Genomic DNA, 19829 nt, shown 5'->3' on the forward strand with positions numbered 1-19829 from the left:
CGATGGTGGCGTTTCGGGTTCAACTCGCCTTCGCTGCTTAATTGACTGTTACTATTGCCATCTTATCTTTTTGGTAAAGGATTTATTTACAAAACATATAGCGGAGGAAATTTATGTGAAGAATCCGAGGAGAAAATTTCAGTTCGTTTATATAACTGTTATCTAATATAATTCAATGACCGTGAAAATCGGCCCTTTTGAACACCGAGTGCTTTTTATCGTAATTATTCTGTCGATTTCTAGAATATTTCCGGCTAGATTATAGCTGAAATCTAAGCGATAGTTTAAAGACGCGTACTGTCCTTGTAATAAATTTCCATATATCAAGAAAAGTCTAACTTTTGAGTTTATAAACTGATTCTGTAATGAATGGTGTAAGCGTAGTCTTCGGAAACAACTTTACAGGGGTTTAGCTGAAAACGTCGGCTCGATCTTTAGACACGCTTTAACGCTTAATTGAATCGTCTGATGAATCCGGCAATTAATTCGGCGGCGTCTACTGTCATTGAAATATATCCCCTTTATTACCCAATTAGTAGAAATATACGTCAAATTATTATTTATGACGCTTCTTTACGAGTTCTACAGTAAAAAGAAGCCGACTGAAATAAATCAAAGCCAGGCACCAATCCGCACCACTAGTATAAAATTACCGCCACCTTATTATGAAATTTCATTGGGTTCTGTCGTATCGTTTTCGTGTGTGGTTTTCCCGCGCTTACTAATAATGTTCACCCATTATTTTTATTAGGTTGGGCGCTTCTTTTTTGGCACCTTTTCTTAATGGTACATCGGCCACAAATTGATTTTTGGGGCCGATCAAATTATATGCAAAAGAGTTTTCTGGGAGCCATTTCTCGTGTCCTCGTTTTCGCAGACGCACAAAAGCGCGTAGCGCCTCCTCAATATTTCCCATTCCGTTTGATGTTTTCCGCTGTTTTAGTATTTTCTACGTTTACCCGAATACGGTGTCAGCCCTGTTTTGCGGGCGAAAATTAATATTCAACAGCTCCCCTTTATCGAATAAAGGTTAAATAACTCCCTCTAGTATCGAATTTTTATACTATTTTGACACCTTTATTTGGAAAAATACATGGTTTGAATTCGAACATTACTCTTATGTTGCACCGCCGATTTAGCTCTCTCGATGCTTAAATTTTATATCGATTTCGAGTAGGAAAGCCTCGCGCTTACAAACCTGTTTCAACGGGCGAAATATGAAAAAATATCCAATTGAATTTTAAAATAGCTCCAATTTTTTCTAAGTACCGTGCATTTAACGAATTACCCTTATTATGTGTTAAAGGAGGGCCCCAAATTTCTAGTTTTTTTTGGCTGATAGGGCTATTCCTCTCTTACTAAAACCCCTTAGCAATAATAGCTTTTCATTATCAAAATTTGAGTTTCTTTTTAGAAGTTTTAGAAACCCCTAATTTGCGGGATTTTTTTCTAAGAAAAGAAAAAAAAAGTCCTTTGCTTGTAAAAACGTCAATTTGACTTTCTAAGTAGTTAACTTGTTAAAATTTCGCCGCTTAAAGCTGTTCCTATTTCTTAATAAGACTTAATGGTCTGCGCCAACTATGGCGTTTTGCTTTTTGAAGAAGCGGCAGTTGTCTGTCTAATGGCGTTAATACTTTTACCAAACTGCAGCCGCGTCGCGCCAGTACCCGAGTAAACGCCTATTTTGTATAATTTCATTAAATGAGTTTACCTTTACTTTAAAACGCGAGCCTTCTTACGTTGTTTTTTTAAGAACGTGCGGACTCATTAATGCGGTTACTTAAGTCGCTATACAAATGTCAGGGCTACCGCGTTCGCGTTACTTTGTTATATTTTCCGCATATTTAATGAGCTTCTCTTACGCCCTCGTCCGTAAGATTTTGTTCAGAATTTATGGGCGAAAATTTGTTATCAAACTAGAACCCTATTCGTACGAGTCGACGACAGTTTTGCTCAGCTTTGTTAGAAAAATAAATTTATGACACTTCGTAACACACGTTGTGTTTTCGCTCACACGTTCCAAGAAACGGCGTAAATTACTCTTACTTCGCAACTACCACATATTTCTATTTATAAAGGTGTCTATTATTAATATTTTAATTTTTCTTGCACAATTCAAAATTATTTTAAATGAACTATTTAGCTTGATCTTAAAAGACCGTTCTTCACAATTTGGCCAACAAAACGTTAGTTTGCCAACGTGTGAAAATTTCTCTTCATTCTCACAGTGCAACTTGGTTTCCGACCCGTGCTGACCAGTACTGCTTTGCAAAAATGTTGGATCGTTTCACTCAGGTGTCCAATAAGCCTTTAATTTATTTTACTTATTGTGAAAAATCACGATTGATTTTTATTTTCCTAGTGACTGAACACCAAGACTAACCGAGAAAGATATATGTCATATCCTGTAGAATTTGCGTCAAGTACTATTGATTTGATTTTAAATATTCGGGCTACAGAAATCGCGGAAAATGGGTAAGAGCAGCACGGACTTGTTGCCTATAAGCAGTTAGAATACTAAATAGTTTAAGGCCGTGGATTTTCTAGCGTAATCCCATCGGTGCCATTTCGTTCCTTGTAATCCAAGTTGACAAAGCTTAATACCCCTAATTAAAATCGGTAATATTTTTGTCTTTAGCCGGGTTTGAAGGGAGGGAGAGTCTCGTCTCTGTTCTAAAACTTAATTCCGCGTCGATAATGTAAATTCTCGAATTAGCGAAGAGGGGATGGAAGCCGGCACTAAATAAAGACGTAGCTAGATTGTTAAGTTAAAATCTGCATAATTATATCTTCTGGCTTGTGTTTCGACGGCGCGCTGCTGGTTAGGTTCGAGGGGGTCAGCGAAGATGCCTTCAATTTTGGATAATTGCTGATATTGAATCATTAAGGTTTAGACTTATTAGAATATACGGCGTACAGAGACTAGTCTGTGCGCCGTCTTATTTGTTGTTGATAGATATGCGGAAACTCGTATTTCAAACTCTAGTTATATACTTCCGAACTATTATAAAACTTTAATTACACGGTAGGTATACCCTCATTTGTAGAGGCACTGTCTAGTCTCGGCCAAATTCATCGAATGTCACGTTCTAAGTTTGTAGAATCTTAGAGGTTGATTAGGCGATACAGATTTCACCCTTAAACAACCGCGTATAAGCACGCGGGTATCCCCCTATTAGATTCCAACGGAGAAGTTTCCCGGTAATCTTCCATTTTCTTCGCTTTTAGCGTTTTTGATCGATCGGGAATCCTCGCTTTTAGAAAGCGAGTACGCGTGCCGCGCGGATGCTGGCGTATCGGGTCACGTCAAAGCCCGTTCGCGACGACTCTTGGAATGAGGCTTGACAGCGGTGTTTCGCTTCGTCTTACCATAAGAGACGCATTCTCATTTGCGCGAAGGCGCGGGTCGAAGGAATAGACCATCCGTGGATGGTATTTATATAGGGATTGTACGGGTTGATGGGCTGTCCGCGTGCTTTACTCGATACCGGTAGTGCACTAGCGGTATGAGAGATCAGTAAGGGCGGATCGCTCATTTAAATAATGATTTCGACGGCTCCTTTTGGCGGCGAGAGATATTGGCGCCCCGCGTTAATCAGACGACGTTTCTCCTTTGGAGTTGATATACGGTTATATCTACATTCGTTCGAGAATTCGGAGAAGCGTCGGAGGAATCCACTTTTATCTTTAAAGTCGACGGCGTCGACACTTATCGGAAGCGCGGGGGGAGGGTATCATTTCTTTGACGCGATTTTTTCTATTCTACGACTGTAATAAGAACGACGCTGACTGGAAGGTATGGAAATACCTTTTGCATCCGAGAAAATGAAGTGCCGATGGGAGCCCGCGATTAGTCAGGTTGCTGTTTAAGATATGTTGGGAAAACAAATTCTTTAAAGTATACTTAATGTAACTTAATTGAAGCTTAAACAATTAAGAATAAAGACCACTGTTGCATAGTAAATTTATTTTTAATTGTTTAGTTTTGAATGCATAGGGTTAGTCCTCTTATACTAATAATTGGACCCTCTCTTAGTCGTAATCCGAGAACTCTCCGAAAGCGTAAAAGGAAAAGCACAACGGTTTCAGATCAATAATCTCAGAAAACGAAAGGAGGGCTATTAGCGTATAAAACGGACTGCCGGGTTTCGGTATTCGTAGGAGTAGCAATTAAGGTTGATCGCTACGAGGATGCTACGTGGTGTACGTACAGTGATTAGAAACCCCTTTACGGGGGCAAACCGAAGCGTTACTACGTTCGCTGGACTTTCCGTAGACTGTCAGGTATAATCTCCGTGATGGATGTTAAGGGTGCTTTTCCGGTTAATCTTGAGGAGTCGGCCGAACAATGCTTTGATGGATTCTCGTGTCCGATTCGTTGTTATGGTAATCTGTATGGCCACCGACCGATTAATCCGTTATAGTCGTCGTTTAGCAACCTATATCACGCGTTGCATCGTCTGTCGAGCATTTTCGAAGGCTTTGACTGCGGGCCAACAAGATCGGCGATTTCGTGCTTAACAGACACGCCGTTCACTCTTTCAATGCCACTTTGATTACATTCTCGTCGCTCATGCGTAAAATCGCCGCTAAGCACGCTCTCGACTTTATTGGGTCAAACTGATTGTTATTCGTAACCGCCCTCGATGTGCCGAGCTGTTTAAGACCTTTTAGGACCATTCGTCGGGGCTCCTATTATACTGTATACATAGTAAATTACACGAAAGGCGCATCGCACTTTAAACGATTTATTTATACTTTTATTAGAGCACAAACAGCTGCTGGACGACCTCAATTAGGCAGAACAAGAAATCAGTTTTTATTTCATTTACAAGGGGCAAGAACTTAAAAATACTTTTTAAATATGCACGCGAATAAAGTTAATATTACGAAGTTTAATATTAACGTCTTTGGTTTAGATAAACGGCTTGAAATCGAAATTCCAAAGGTTTAACTCAAAATTGTTTTCCCTGTAAACATTTGGCGAATCTGCCTCTTGCTGTAGCGAAATAAGACATACAATGTAACTGTCTGCTTGACACGTTAGTCTGGTTATGTGTTGGTCTGGTGACTCGAAAGAGACGTAGGTGAATAAAAAAAAGAGGAAAAATGAAGTGAATTATGTAACAGAATTTGCGCTTAAGGTAGGGACTAAGTCTGCCTTTCTCTCCTCCCTGTTCCATAACTTTCCTTTGACACGATAGGCCGCCGAGATATTTGTCACATTTTTCTTTGACCTTAGTCGCCATTTTTTTTCTTCAGAGCGACGATTATCGTTTTGAGTCGTTGTTGTGTTAAACATGAGTCGATCGATTAAAAGGTCGAAATTTGATATTGTTGGAGCCGGTCGACACTTCCTTCGAAGACGCGGTTTTGTCTAGAAAACTATTAATCAAATAATAGCATCGTTCGAAAAAAGAATCTACAATTACCATCTCCCCTTTTATCTTGTTCTGTGGTTTCTTTTAATCTCTTAATAACAACTTGACTTCGCGAATACTCGATTTCCAAAACGTTTTATCTTGTCGATAAACCTTAACCGGTCGTATGGAAATGAATATTGAATTTCACCTATTTTTGATCTATCCTATTATTTTCTTAGCCGTTTCCGCGTATGTTGCCAATTTAAACAAAACCTTCGAAATTAATTTGTATTTGTTAACATAGAATGATCCGCGATCGAAAGTTTAATTAACTCGATTTGTTTCCAGTCTTTGACGTAGTTACGTAATTTCGAAAATACGATTATCGTTCGCGAGTATAAAGGAATTTGTTCAAACAGGGAAATTAATTATATGAGGAATTGCATTATTTCTCTTTTAATTTCTTTCTGATCTCTTAAATTTATAATTTAATTATCTCCCAGGTGAATTGAAAAGAATATAAGAGAGCGTAAACGTTTACAATTTCCAATTTGGGCCGGTTGCTAGCGGACTTCAAAGGAATTTTCCAACCGTGCTATTTTCTCCATTTTCGAAACATCCACTATTGTATTATACGCGTTCCCTTAAAGGATTTCAATTTCGCCAAAATGGAAGAAGAGAAACGAGAAAAATATCGTATTTTCCGCCACTTTCTCGGAAATAAGACTAGACGGGATCCGTATCAAATTTTAGCCAAGTTTATGAATTGTATACTTCCAACTCTGCCTGTGTCGGCTGCATGTCAAGTTGGCGCCTTACAAACTCCGTGTTTTATCATTCTTTAAAAAGCCGAAACTACGGGGTTGCTTATTTTTGTGTTAAAATTATTTTATTTCTTAACCTTTTCACGCGAAATCTTTTTCACTTTCTCCAAGTTTTCATAAAGGTTTTATGTTATTTTATTTTTAACTTTTTTAGTAACTTTCGGCTCTTTTTAATATTACGCGAAGAGACGACGGCGCCGGTTCAGCTTCAAAGTGAAATTTTAGGTCTTTTTATCTATTCTTCTATATATCCTTCTTCGCTTTTCTTTGTCATCCTTAAATTTCCGACTGCGAACCAGCGTGAAAAAGAAGGGTTATACATTATTTATTGGCGCGGACGATCTTTCCCACTGGTCGATTTCATCGCCGCTTCTTCTTTTGATCGCGTTCCATTGTGGCAAGTCTTAACACTTTTTTCTTCATCTGAAATGACTTTCATAATAACCCTTTACATATATTTTAGAAGAGGGACGACTCTTTCTTACGTAAGAGGTACTTCTGTTGAGGTACCGGGTAGAATATGGCATGATCCGACGCGTAAAACAGTCGACTCATTCGCCAGATGGTCGTTTGTATTCCGTTAGATGGGGTTACGCGTAAAAACGCGCGCTTCAAAGCGGATGCTTAGTTGTACGACAATTTGCGTAAACCGAGGAACTGATGCGGGATGTAATTGGCTCGAGCCAATTCAATTTCGACAGGATTCAATGCCTTAACTCTAACCTCTGTTAGTCGCGAACAATGCGATTATATTCGAGAATGCGATTGTTAAACTATTCCGCTTTGTGCGGCTAAATGTTTTCGGACTATTTAGTTAAATACGATCGTATGAATAGACGCTTCCGTGAATTGAATGTACAAACGGAGTGCAATAATCTTAGTATGCTTCTAGATTCTGTAAATTTACGACCGCGATACCAATGTTTTTCGTAACGCCGAGTGTCAAGTGTTTTCGAAGCAACAACTCCTCCTTGTTACGGTAGATTTCCTTCGAAATTTAATTTCCCATCAAAGCAGTCCGGTATATTTCCATTTCAAACAAGTTATTCCATCGAAAATCTTATACACATGTTAATAAACGCTGTAATAACACATAGGCCAATGGTAATATTATTTTCCCAGCTAAATTACATATCGTCCCTAACAATTAAACGATAACAACGGTTCCCCCGCATATTCCGGTATATCATTAAACAGTTAAAGAAACCGACGGGGGGGGGGCTGAAATTGTCAAGAAACTATACCGAGTACCGGCCTCTTATCATTATCGAAATGCTTTGATATTAATTCTAGCCCTAAATCCATAATAAAAGTTATCTGGAGAGTTGACGGAGTTCGTCCCGCGAAGACTCGTAACGCTGGTTTGTCCCGCGACTGCGATACGATGTGAGGTCTACCCTGAAGGGTTGTCATAAAACCTACTTGTCCACCTGGAGAGTAATATGACTCATACACCGTCAATCGCGTAATTCTACACGCCCATACGAATTATTTAATCTTATGGCATAGTCTGTCCCTCGGGCCAGAAAGCCAGAAAAGTATACGAGAAGGAAGGAAAGAAAAAAATGTCGTCTAAAAATTGCCCTTCCCTCTTTAGCCATGCAAGACGTTGCTATTCTAGCGGTTTTCGCTCGTAGTATTTTGCCCCCTTCCTTCGTATTTTGCGCTTCTGTTTTTAAATGGACAAATCGAACTTGACTTAACCGCGCACTTTCATCGCGAATTAGAAAACGTAGCTTTTACCCGTCGCTTAACTTTCAACCGAAGTATTATCTTGTAGCAATTTTCCCCTTGATGCTGAAATGTAGGATAAATGCCTCACGAATTGTTGGGTGCTCTGTTTGTAGGCCTCCAGTCTCGTTTTCTTAAGTAGGCCTAAGCCTATTTTCTATCAATTTTTTCTCAATAGCGATTTTAATGGTACCTTTTACGCCATTATAACTCTTCCGCCTAAAGGTGTGAAAATTGTGATATGGCGGTGCGTTTCATCCGTACTTTATTATAGGGTTTCGATGCTAATCAAAGCGAAATCGGGAAGTTTTAAAGTCCGTCTGTCTTCTGCCGCTTCCACACGCGCTAATATTATTCGCGTTTCGGGGGTCTATTTACGCGGTCTAGGTGTCCGCTTTTTAAGCAGGAATTATTACGCATTATTGTACCACTTGGAAGATTTGGATTTGGGCATGTTTTTATTACCTGGTCTACCTCTTGCGCGGGGTCGTTATATTCTAGTTCGATTTTCGCAGTGTTTTTTTTTTGGCCCTTTGGTAAATTTACTATGAGGAAATTATTGATGTAAATGGTTTTCTTTGTAATTCGGTAACTTCTTAAATTGAGTCCAACGAGTATTCAGCTTTTCTCCTGGTTGGATCGGTAAAAATAAACCATAGCGAAAAGAATCGGCAATGACACGAATACAGTTCGGACAATTCTAGTTTACCTGGCATTTAGAGGAAAATAATATACTACTTTTTTAAAAATACGCCATTCGTGAATATTCCCAAAACAATATATACCTTGAAAACTCATTTCGATATATACAGAATTTTCTATAACTTGGAGCTAAAAGTAAACTATAGTAGTTTTTTTGGGGAGGGGGAGCGTTGAAGCTTTCGAGAACATTTTCAAATTTGCTTCGGATTTGGTATACAACAATTCCTTCATAGGCCTGATTTCTTTCCCTCTTTTCTTTTGAATTTCGGAATATTGGGAAGATTAGGCTCTCTTTTTTTCTCCGCGAGAGGAGAGAAGAACTTTAGAAAGCCATTTCTTGTTATTCTGTCATATTATTTTCCCAACCTTATGTCATTGTTTGGGTGGGCACACTTGGCGTTATTACTTCGTCGCTTCTTTCGGGCACGCAGACTCCTTTTCACTTTTTTGGGGTCTGCGTCCCTTTTCTTCTTTCTTTTTATCTTTCCTTCAATCACGCGATTTTTGAACCAAAAATATTTCCATCACGATATTTTCCTCCCTTTCTTTATTTCGCGCTCCCCCGTCGCCAAGACGAATTTGAAATTTTGTTACGCGCTAGGCAAGAAGGCCCTTTTCGCTCGCTTAGCACAAACTTTCGTGGAGGAGTTTCTAAAGATAGCGCCTCCTTTTGGACTTTTTAAAAAGCTTTTTTCCGTCGCTTTTTTCTCTCTTCTTCCGCCGTCTTTTACTTCTAGAGAGTATACAGCAGCTGGAACCCTCTGTTTGGATGTGAAAAGTCTCGAAAGCCCCGCGCGCAACACACCGGCTTCTTCTACTAGTACTTGGACGCTATAAAAATAAGACATAATTCTCCCGCAGACGACGGAAATACGTGAGCGCTAATTCTGTACTAGGAACCCCTGAAAAAGTCAACCTTAAAACCCACCTCTTTTTCTCCCCTCTTATACTTTTAACGCGGGCGGTGTGCCTCCTTTGTTTTCTATATTCGTTCCGATGCCTCCCTTTCCCCCGGAAAAGCTATTATTGTTGTTGATAAAGTAAACACGATTGTGAGGCCTCTTTCTCTCCCGGTTTCTTAAATTTTCATTAGGCCTTTGACTCTGCATTAAACTTATTTCCCCGCGTGCAGTTGAGAAGGGAAACGTGTTTGCCCTGTAAAGTTGGTTCTGATGAGTGCGCGTACACCGTCTTAGAAATGTTAAGCTATCTTTTATTTGTTTAAAAGTGCCACGCTGAACGTTTGAATGCGAGTTACGCTCTAACTTGGCGACGCGGTTGGAGGTGGTTCGGTTAATGTTTTACTCACTGAAAGGACCCGAGGTGATTTTGAACCAGTTCCATCGAGAGGATAAAAGGAAAAGTTGAAAACTGTTGTCTTTTCGTGCTACTGGATTTGCCACGCGTGATTAGCGGTTTTTTGCTCTTTATTATCTTATTCGGCGTGTACCCCGTTTCGTCTAGGTATTGAAATGAACTCGACCTTTTGGTTATGTTATTTAATTCCTTTTAAATCTCGGAATGATATTGAGGTAGTATTCTAATGGCGATAACCATCTTGTTACAAGCACTCGTAGATTTTGCGAGTTTTTTTCCTTCACTCCAATTTGTTAGTTTGCCACTGCCGTCTGGCGATGTTTGTCGTGATTGGATTTGCCTCTTTCACTACAAAATGTCTTTATTAAAAGCGAATTACAAAAGCCTTTCTCTTCGCTTCTCGCTCGATTTTAAACACTATTATATTATTTCTTAATTTCAAAGGGCGTACGAATACGGGAAAATTCGTGATCAATTTTTAGCGCTCAGAGCGTATCTACATTGTACTGACGACGGATGGTTTTTAAATTACCCACACTTTTGCCATAATACTTAGAGATTTAAAAGTACAGGGTGTTGTATTTTAACTCGATCTTTTACTGGCAAATGTGTTCTCGACTGGTTATTACGGGCCTACGAGAAGATAATTTCCAGTACGCTGCGAGTTGTAAAAACTCGAGAGTTTTATAAAGTACATTTGGCGGTGCGTATAACGGTCCGCTCTAGTTCCGTAAGTACCTGCGGAGTTTTGGCAAGAACAGCGTTTCCCTAGCCAATATTTATGACTTTCTGGCTACGGAGGAAGTAGCTTCCTATATCATTGGATATATTCTCAGCCTCCGAAGTATATAAAACTCTCGTATATTCCGAGCGCATTAATACCTAAGCAGTTTTGCGGCCATGTTCACATTTTTTTTTGCTCTGGTGGTTTGGTGCTATTACCCGTTTCTTTTTCTCGCTTGTCATAAAACGTAAGGGGCAATAACTCTGCGGTTATTAGCTGAATAGCTGTTATATTTCGCTTTTTCAGCAAAAATGCTCCAAGACCGTAATAGTGTAATGGGCGTCTCACCTCGCACCGTACGCGAACTTGAGCTATGGGTGAAATCTGTGATGTTTCACAAGCTCTACGCTTTGTTCGTTTTCTCGCAACCTCTATCCATCAGGGACCTTCATCCTCATCTTCTTTTACCGTAAAGCGTGATTTGTGCCAAGACTGCGGGATATGTAGGTCTATGTCGCCGGGCGTGTGGAATGACGTCGCGGTGTTTATTTTGGAATAAGTGGCGAGGAATTTTGGGAAAGCCCATATTTGTCAGTGACTTGTCCCCCAGTATAAACCAGTACGTGTCAACTAGTAAAAGGTGAAGTCCTTGGGGGGTTTGACTTCTCCATTTGACAAGTTGAAGGATGCTAATTTGAAATAAGTCTTCCGCGACTTCTGTCACCGCTTCTAAATCTACTTATAGCGGACGGTTATTGGGTACTTGGAAACCTTTTCAAGTTACTCAACGTTATTGCTTATTGACTGGTGCTATATTAAGTCTTAATCGCTATAGTGGCTATAAATTTGAATATCCTATAAAGGTTATCTTATAAATTGCGACCGTGATCCAACTTTCAAACCGGTTAAAAAGGTATACAGTCATTTCAATATATATTATTTATTTTAAATAATAGATGACCCTTTCATTGTCAAATTTGTTTGACACTTGGAAAATGGCGTTATTATGCAAGGGGAAACAATAACACTATAGCCACAGCGTGAAGAAAAAGTACCCTTTTTAGTTTATCCAAATAACTTTATCATATCCATTTACCATTTTGGCTTTCCCGTATCAATCCACGACACTGTATATGGTTTTCTGAAAGTCAAATTTGTCCAACAATCCCCGCCTCGGATACAATCTGAAATTCGAAAAGAACTTCAGCCGCGATATCCGACACATTAGTCGAGGCGTATGGCCGCCTTGAAAAATTGAGCCCAAAGCGGGTAGACTGTCATTCGCTTTGTGTTTCAGACAACACCGCGAATTCAAAGAAATAAACTGTATAAATTACGCTATAGCCCGGCCATTCCCGCCTATCGTAATAGAGCATAATGGTCACTGTTTTGTCACGATTATATGGAAACGAAAACACGTCAGATGTTGATGGTGGGCCCCTCCGGAGCGAGAGAAGGCTAATGTTTTAGAGCGCGTATACGCGCATGCACTAACAGTCTTCCACTGTCAGAAGTGCCAATCAAAACATTTTTCCTTGTTCGTTTTACGTAGCATTCGTGAACCCCGGATTTGACCCCGTCGTGTCAAAGGCAACGCCGACTTTTGACACGCTCATTTTCCTCTGCCCCTGTGCGGCTGTTTTTTAACAGCCTTCTTAAAGAGACCCGCCACTTCTATGGCGGCCCCTAAAATTGAAGACATATCTGGAATATTTCTACGACTAGACCTAGTAGTCAGTCTTTCGAAAAGAAACTGTATAAACGAGTACATGGATACTTTTTTTACGTAGACCGTATGTATTTTTTACCATCCATTTTCTCTGTTTCGAGAGATATTTCTTTTGAGAATTGTTTTGACACCCGAAAAACCCAATTGCTTTTGGGAATATGCCTATACTATCGATGATGGTCAACTGATAGTTAATTCTTTTGGCGTTAGCGCCGGAAAAATATATATACTTAGCCTTTGAGCGAAGTGTCTACTAATCCCGGATTCTTATAGGCATCCCGAACTAAAAAAGTAAGGGTCTTTCTCCAATCTTATATTTTCTGTCAGGGCTCATTTTGATTTTCTTTTCTGGCGTTGCGTGTAGTCTACACGAAAATACACCAAACAGTCCAATTTTTGAATAAGGTGGTCCTCTTTATACATTTGTTTTTCTTGTTTGCGAAAAATTCCCATTGTAATCTTGTCAAAAAATGTTCCCCCTATTATTCTGATTATTATTTTAACCTCGCCACTAGCAAAAGTAGTTTTCTTTTGTTAAAAAATACTCTACCTCTGCAGCGACTATTTTGTTTGATATATATTATTTCGATTGAAATTTCGTTGCTGTGGGAATTGTTTTATTCGGAGGGGATTTAGACATTTTCTGGCGTGGCTTAGCGTAATTATGGCTATGGTGAAGGTCACTAGCCACGCAAACCTTGTTCCTCGCCTACAGAAATATGATGGTGGTTTTAACGTGCCTTTTCTGGTATCTGCAGCTAATTTGCGTAAGTACTAAACCAAATAGTTAATTTTAATAAATAAAATCGGGGCGGCGCGTACTTGTCTTAGCGATAGATAAGTTTTCTAAATCGTTGATTTAAATCTCCTATTATATTTCAATATTATAAAATGTACAATCGTAGGTTCTCTAGCAGTGTCAATTCATCAAAAACGGAATTACATTTATTTTTTAATAAAAAAAAATTTATTGACGATCACTATGAATTTTGTTTAAAAAAATGTAAATCATTAACAACTCTCTATGTGGTCGTAAGACGATGCCAATGTTAAAAGCTAATCATTATACCTTACCCTACAGTTATTGTTTGATCGAATATCCTATAACTTAACGTAATTTATCAATTCGGAAATACTTCTGATGTGATTGTCTTAACAGAAACACGGTATAACGAGGTATATGGCGATTTTTTAGAAAATTTGTTTTTTTTTGGAAAAGGGCGTCCCCTACCTAGCGTAGGTTTTTCTTTAAAAAATAATCTGTGCCATGAAACAATTGATAATGAATGTATAAATAATAACTGTAAAAAATCATTATGGGAGATATAATAAACCTAAAAAACACCGGAATCTTCCACACTCAACGACTTGCATAATAGTCTGGGTATCAATTTGTTAAAGAACCCACCAGGCTAGCCAGTAAAACCTTGATAAATCACTGCTATGCAAATGTTGAATTAAACGTAATTGTACATAAAACCTGGGATATAACAGACGATACCCCAATTTAATTTGTCTATAATATTAATAGACCAGCTAAATAGTTAAAATCCTATAGGAATATTTTTAAGTCGTACATAGATAATTTTAGTCTAAAATAAAATCAATCGACTCGGAAAGTCTGTTTATATTTATGAGCAAATTGATGTTAACACTGCTTTTGAACTTTTTTATAGACGTTTTAAAAAAGTATACGAAGAATCTTTCCTCCATATTACTCTTAAAATAAGCCCTCTAGGAAATGGGTTTTTACCAATGCTAAAGAATTAATCAAAAAGAAAGAAATTAAAGAAAATTAGTATTCAATTTCCTACCTAGGAAAATATTAAAGAATACAAAAACCTACGAAACAGGTGTAATAATGTAATTAGAAACGAAAAAAAAAACAATTTATTACGTAAACAACTTACCGGCTCGAATCTAAAAAATGTGGAAATGTGTAAATAATTTTTTGGGGATAAATAACCGTGAAAACAGATAATGAATGTACAGTTAGCCCAAAAACATGTATTAATTTTTTTAACGCGATAGATCGAAAAAACTGATGGTATCGCAAACCAAAACACCTTTCAAAATGTTCAACGTAACTCAAATTCTATGTTTTTATCAGATATAAACGAGATTGAATTGGCAACCTGGTTTAAGAATATTAGAGCTACCGCTGCTCCCGGTCCTTATTATAAAGGAATTAATCTATATAACGAAATGTCCCCGATTAATATTAAAAATATATCGCACTTTAAGTTTGAAGCGAAAAAATATATTGAGGCGTTAAAGCAATACTCAAAAGTTATTAATTAGCTCACCCATTACACATTATAATTCTAAATTGTGTTCACTTATGCCTAAGTTTTTTTTCTAATATAAATTTATAATTATTCCTTTAACTTAAATGTATTATAATCGTTGATACCAAAGGACTACAAGTCATCCATGACTTGGCCTTGAGACCGGAATGGCATGTCAAAAAAAAATTAAATAAACCATTTTTATTTATTATTATGTCGAACCATTTAGGCTAATAATAAAAGTATTTGATTGGACCCTTTAAAATCTCTACTACGGACGTTTCTGGCTACATATTGGAATAATTAAGATATTGGAATTTCAGGGGTTTTTTACCAAAGGAAATTTTTGCTGTTAAGCCTTTGGTGTATCTCCCTATGCTTATCCCGTTCATAAATGAAGAGAGGTTCGGTCATTCTTATCGGACCGTCAGAGATAAAGCCCCTATCACGCCGCCATTTGACCATACAATTGGAAGTTATCGAGATGGTGTAGTCTGCGCGGTCATGAAGCGAAGGGTAGAGTCCACTAACGAGCGAATTCTGTATTAAGGTTCGTGGGAAGCCTAAGCATTCGACCTTGTCCCTTTAATAATTCGTCCTTGGTTTTGAAACAATTTTTGATACGCGCGGGTTCCTTAACAGGAGCACAACGCACGAAGTAAATTTAAAACCTTTTCCTTATGAAGAATTTTCGCTTATATTTTTTTAATCGAAGCTCATGAAAGTATTGATGATTGAGTTTCTTTCAGCGCGGCTATAATCCGCTTTAATTTAAAACCATGACTCACTCTAAACGTGTAATGTATCCGCCAAGGTTGATTCGTGCATGGTTGGGTCCCTCCGCGTTAAGTGTTGCGGGGAAAAAGACCTTCCCATCCCTGTTCTTGACCCCGCTTTTTTTGGGGGGTCACGTACTTTTTTTTTCGAGGTGGAATTAACAGACTCCCTATTTTTTAAACAACGTTTCAACTTTAAATATTTACTTTAATCGGTTCATTTTTTATATTTCCGAGTTGGGCAAGTGCGTATAGAAGTAATAAGTATGCATCTCCATTTAGTGTTAATTTTATTCGCAGATTCCCGTTGCTTTTTCAAAATACGTTTGGAGGAAAATTAATTGTGCGCGGAGAAAAACACTTGCAGTTTATAGGCAAAGTAAATGGGCCTACCTACAGTAATGTAATTTTTACATCATTTTTACAATTCCATGTATTCTTCTCGCGATTTGGGGGGAAATTAGCTTCCAGCCCGCTATGGAACGTTGTCCACTTTTAGGGCCTAGGCGAAAACTTATCTGCTAAGATAGTATCGAGTGGCAGATCACTTCGTTACAAGGTGTCCTAATAATCGTGATTAAAAATTTAATTATGATTTAATCATTTTTAATACGAGGTTGTCCTAATAATCATTGGAGTTAGCTGCCTCTCGGATATTATATACTTTTGCTAAGTGTAAAATTATTCAATTTAAAGACTTAAAACTGAAATGAAATATTGACAAGAATATTTGTTTATTTAAAATCCCAATAATTTCGTGGTTGCGCGATCTTCATTTGGGGTTTCGGCGCGTTGGTGGGAACGAAAACGGAGAGGCTAGATAATAAGGCAATGAAAAATATATGTCTGAGATATTTGAAATTGTATATCGAAAAGCGTTAGCCTTGAATTCTTACTTTTGACTAGTGAAACGCGCCAATATAAGCGCCTTCTTTGTGGTTTTTATGGCTACTTAGTTACACCTAGATTTTTTTGTCCCCCTTCTTTAATCCGAAAAGTTTTCTATGGCTTCGATTATATAAATACTGTAAGGGCCTTTTAGAAGCGGTAAAGGCAGAGAAGAAAAAAAACTGCATAACTGTCACCCTTCTCTTGGCGCCCCTATCTCGAACGGGCCAGTTTTCTTCAGCCCAGTGATTAATGATTATTGTTGGTTTTACGCGCATTTTTTTCGCCTCGTACAATCTGCTTGTGTACACTTACCACGGAACTATAGTCAATGCGAAGTTTTATCAGATATCACGGTCAAGTGCGGGAGTGAGGTGAAATCAGCGCGGCTGTCTTCCAACGCTTTTCAAGTTTACGTTACGTTGAGGTTTCATCCCGCTATAAATCAATCTCGTTGAAACTACAATGCAAAAAAGAAGCGTGATGCACGAGGGATTTTTTTTGTTACTTTCATATTTTTCGTGCAGTAACTTTTCGGTTACTTTGTACCTCCCCTGATAGTGCTCCCCTCTCTCTATTATTCAAGGTGCTAGAATAGATAAAAGCGGCTATTATTCATATTAGAGGCTTTTGTCATTTATTCCCCCCCCCCCCTCCCCATTATTGGAATATAGCACGATAGAAAAATATTATTATAAAACGTAATTTTAAGCCATAGTTATTTTTTAAAAAAACTTTTTTGGCCTAATAAATAATATTTATTACCGTAATTTTCGTACCGGTTTTTATACATCGTTGTATTGTATGCCACGTGGAGAAAAAAATAAGGTAAAGATAGAGCTGAAACCATTATTTTTCATTTTTCGGTCTGTATGATTTGGGTATTATTGCGGTGGCGTACGTAACGCGTTTTGAAGCTCTTAATTTTATCTGTCCGTATTTTTATTTCTGTGTAGGGCGAAAATATAAAATACGTCGTTTTTTTATTCGTATGTAAATTCGAGATAAGAGGAAGCGGCGTTTTTATCATTCGCTTTTGTAAACAGAAACAATAATCTTAACCGCGCCGCTAATTTCTACGGCGTTATTTTCTTTTTAGGGTTTAGGTTGGCATCTGGCCATTTTTACGGCGTTTTAAGGGTCATTTTGGCTTTAAAGTTGTTACATTTTTACGAAAGGAGATAAATTTCGTGATAAAAAAGCAAGCTTGAATCCGAAATTTACAATTTATCTCTTTTGGTCTTGTAACTTTGTCGCAATTGGCATTATGTATTATCCCATTAAAATAATAAACTGTGGTGTGATGGAAGGAAGAATGATGACATAAGCCTTGCCCTTCCACTATAATACATAATTACATAAAGCTCTCCAGAGCGACTGTAAATGATTTCGATTATCATATTTTTATAAAATATTTATATATAATATTTATATATATTTATATATCATATTTATATATCATATTTATATATCATATTTATATATCATATTTATATATCATATTTATATATCATATTTATATATCATATTTATATATCATATTTATATATCATATTTATGTATAATATTTATGTATAATATTTATGTATAATATTTATGTATAATATTTATGTATAATATTTATGTATAATATGTATAATATTTATGTATAATATTTATGTATAATATTTATGTATAATATTTATGTATAATATTTTTATTTTTATATATTTTTATTTTTATATAATATTTTTATATATAATATTTTTATATATAATATTTTTATTTTTATATAATATTTTTATATAATATTTTTATATAATATTTTTATATAATATTTTTATATAATATTTTTATATAATATTTTTATATAATATTTTTATATAATATTTTTATATAATATTTTTATATAATATTTTTATATAATATTTTTATATAATATTTTTATATAATATTTTTATATAATATTTTTATATATTTTTATATATTTTTATATATTTTTATATATTTTTATATATAATATTTATATATAATATTTATATATAATATTTATATATAATATTTATATATAATATTTATATATAATATTTATATATAATATTTATATATAATATTTATATATAATATTTATATATAATATTTATATATAATATTTATATATAATATTTATATATAATATTTTTATTTTTATATAATATTTTTATTTTTATATAATATTTTTATTTTTATATAATATTTTTATTTTTATATAATATTTTTATTTTTATATAATATTTTTATTTTTATATAATATTTTTATTTTTATATAATATTTTTATTTTTATATAATATTTTTTATATTCTTTATATTTTCGTATTTGTATTTTTTTACCCTTTGTTAAATTTACTATGAGAAAATTATTGAAATAGTTTTCTCTGTAATTCGGTAGCTTTGACTATGGCCGCCATTTTGGTTTTGTACCCAAGAAAAAGAATAGGTTTCTATAATGACTAAAATACACTAAAATCTGATAATTAAACTACTATAAAAGAAAATAACGCTCTCGACCTTCAAAATGGCAGTCTTTTAAATTGTAAATTTTGACACCTTTGTTTTAAATCGGATCAATTAACGAAAGTAATTCGTTTTTCTTCATTCGATATTTTTTTTAACATTTATAACACGAAATATTTATGGCCGACCCCTTTCAGGTAAATTTCTGTTTACCGAGCGTTTTTTTATTTGACATTCGGAAGGTAGAGACGAGTGGGAAGTGGGGGGGGGGGGATATGTTTTCTACCTCATGTTTACTTGTTCTAGATTGAATAGGCACGAAGTACCGGAACGACTGGTCACTTTTTATGAGTGATGGTTTTTTCGCGCTCTCCATTGCACTTGTGGCAGTTCTCGCTACTTCTTCTCTCTATATATAGAGTGGAATTTAAAGAGAGATTCCATCGGGCGTTTACTTTATTTTGCGCCCTTATCCTCTCGTACAACTTAACGGTTCTAACTGTAATACTGTACGAAGCTTAAAATGATGAGATAAAGAGAGCATCATTAAATCTTTTTATATTAGATTACGATCCTCTTCTCCCCCCATTTTTTACCGAGTTGCCGGCTGTGTCGTAAAACCGCCCAATTTTGGCGGAGTGTGAAAGGAATTGCGCTTGAAATGAATATAAACTTCGGAGGTTTCGCGAGAAATTGAAACTCAATAATTTTTACTGTTCCGTATTTTCGTTCTAGTGCAGGATCTAACTGCCATTTTTCAATAAAATGAAACCAACCTTGATGAACCGAAAATGGTTTTAATGCGAAGTTGGTTTTCTTTTCAAGAACACGTATTGGTAGTTGAAAAGAGTGCTTAAACTGTTTTCGGTGCATTAAGTTTTGTCCAGATTTATTTATTCAAAACCTTAAAATAAAATTTGCCATAAACAAAAATAGCTGAAAATGTTATTGAATTTTGTGTGCGGTATTGAAATAAATTGGGCTGGATTATTTTTCGTTTGGGCGGAATTATAA

General features: G+C 36.2%; 1 protein-coding gene across 5 annotated transcripts in view; it reads left to right on the forward strand.

Moving 5' to 3' along the window:
* LOC149941078 (A disintegrin and metalloproteinase with thrombospondin motifs 20-like) overlaps positions 1-19829 on the forward strand; it is a 153979-nt gene that overhangs the window by 63348 nt on the left and 70802 nt on the right. The window contains exon 1 of one of the 5 annotated variants that reach the window (XM_090180212.1): positions 13030-13157. The exons of the other annotated variants lie outside the window; for them this stretch is intronic. Coding sequence (XP_090036338.1) covers positions 13110-13157 — 48 coding nt within the window. The 5' untranslated portion in view covers positions 13030-13109. Of the gene's footprint in view, positions 1-13029; positions 13158-19829 lie in introns of those variants that run through there. 5 annotated transcript variants of the gene reach the window in all.

This window comes from Leiobunum rupestre, chromosome 6 (genome assembly GCF_980474605.1).
Source record: "Leiobunum rupestre chromosome 6, qqLeiRupe1.1.hap1, whole genome shotgun sequence".
NCBI classification, from domain to species: Eukaryota; Metazoa; Arthropoda; class Arachnida; order Opiliones; family Sclerosomatidae; genus Leiobunum; species Leiobunum rupestre.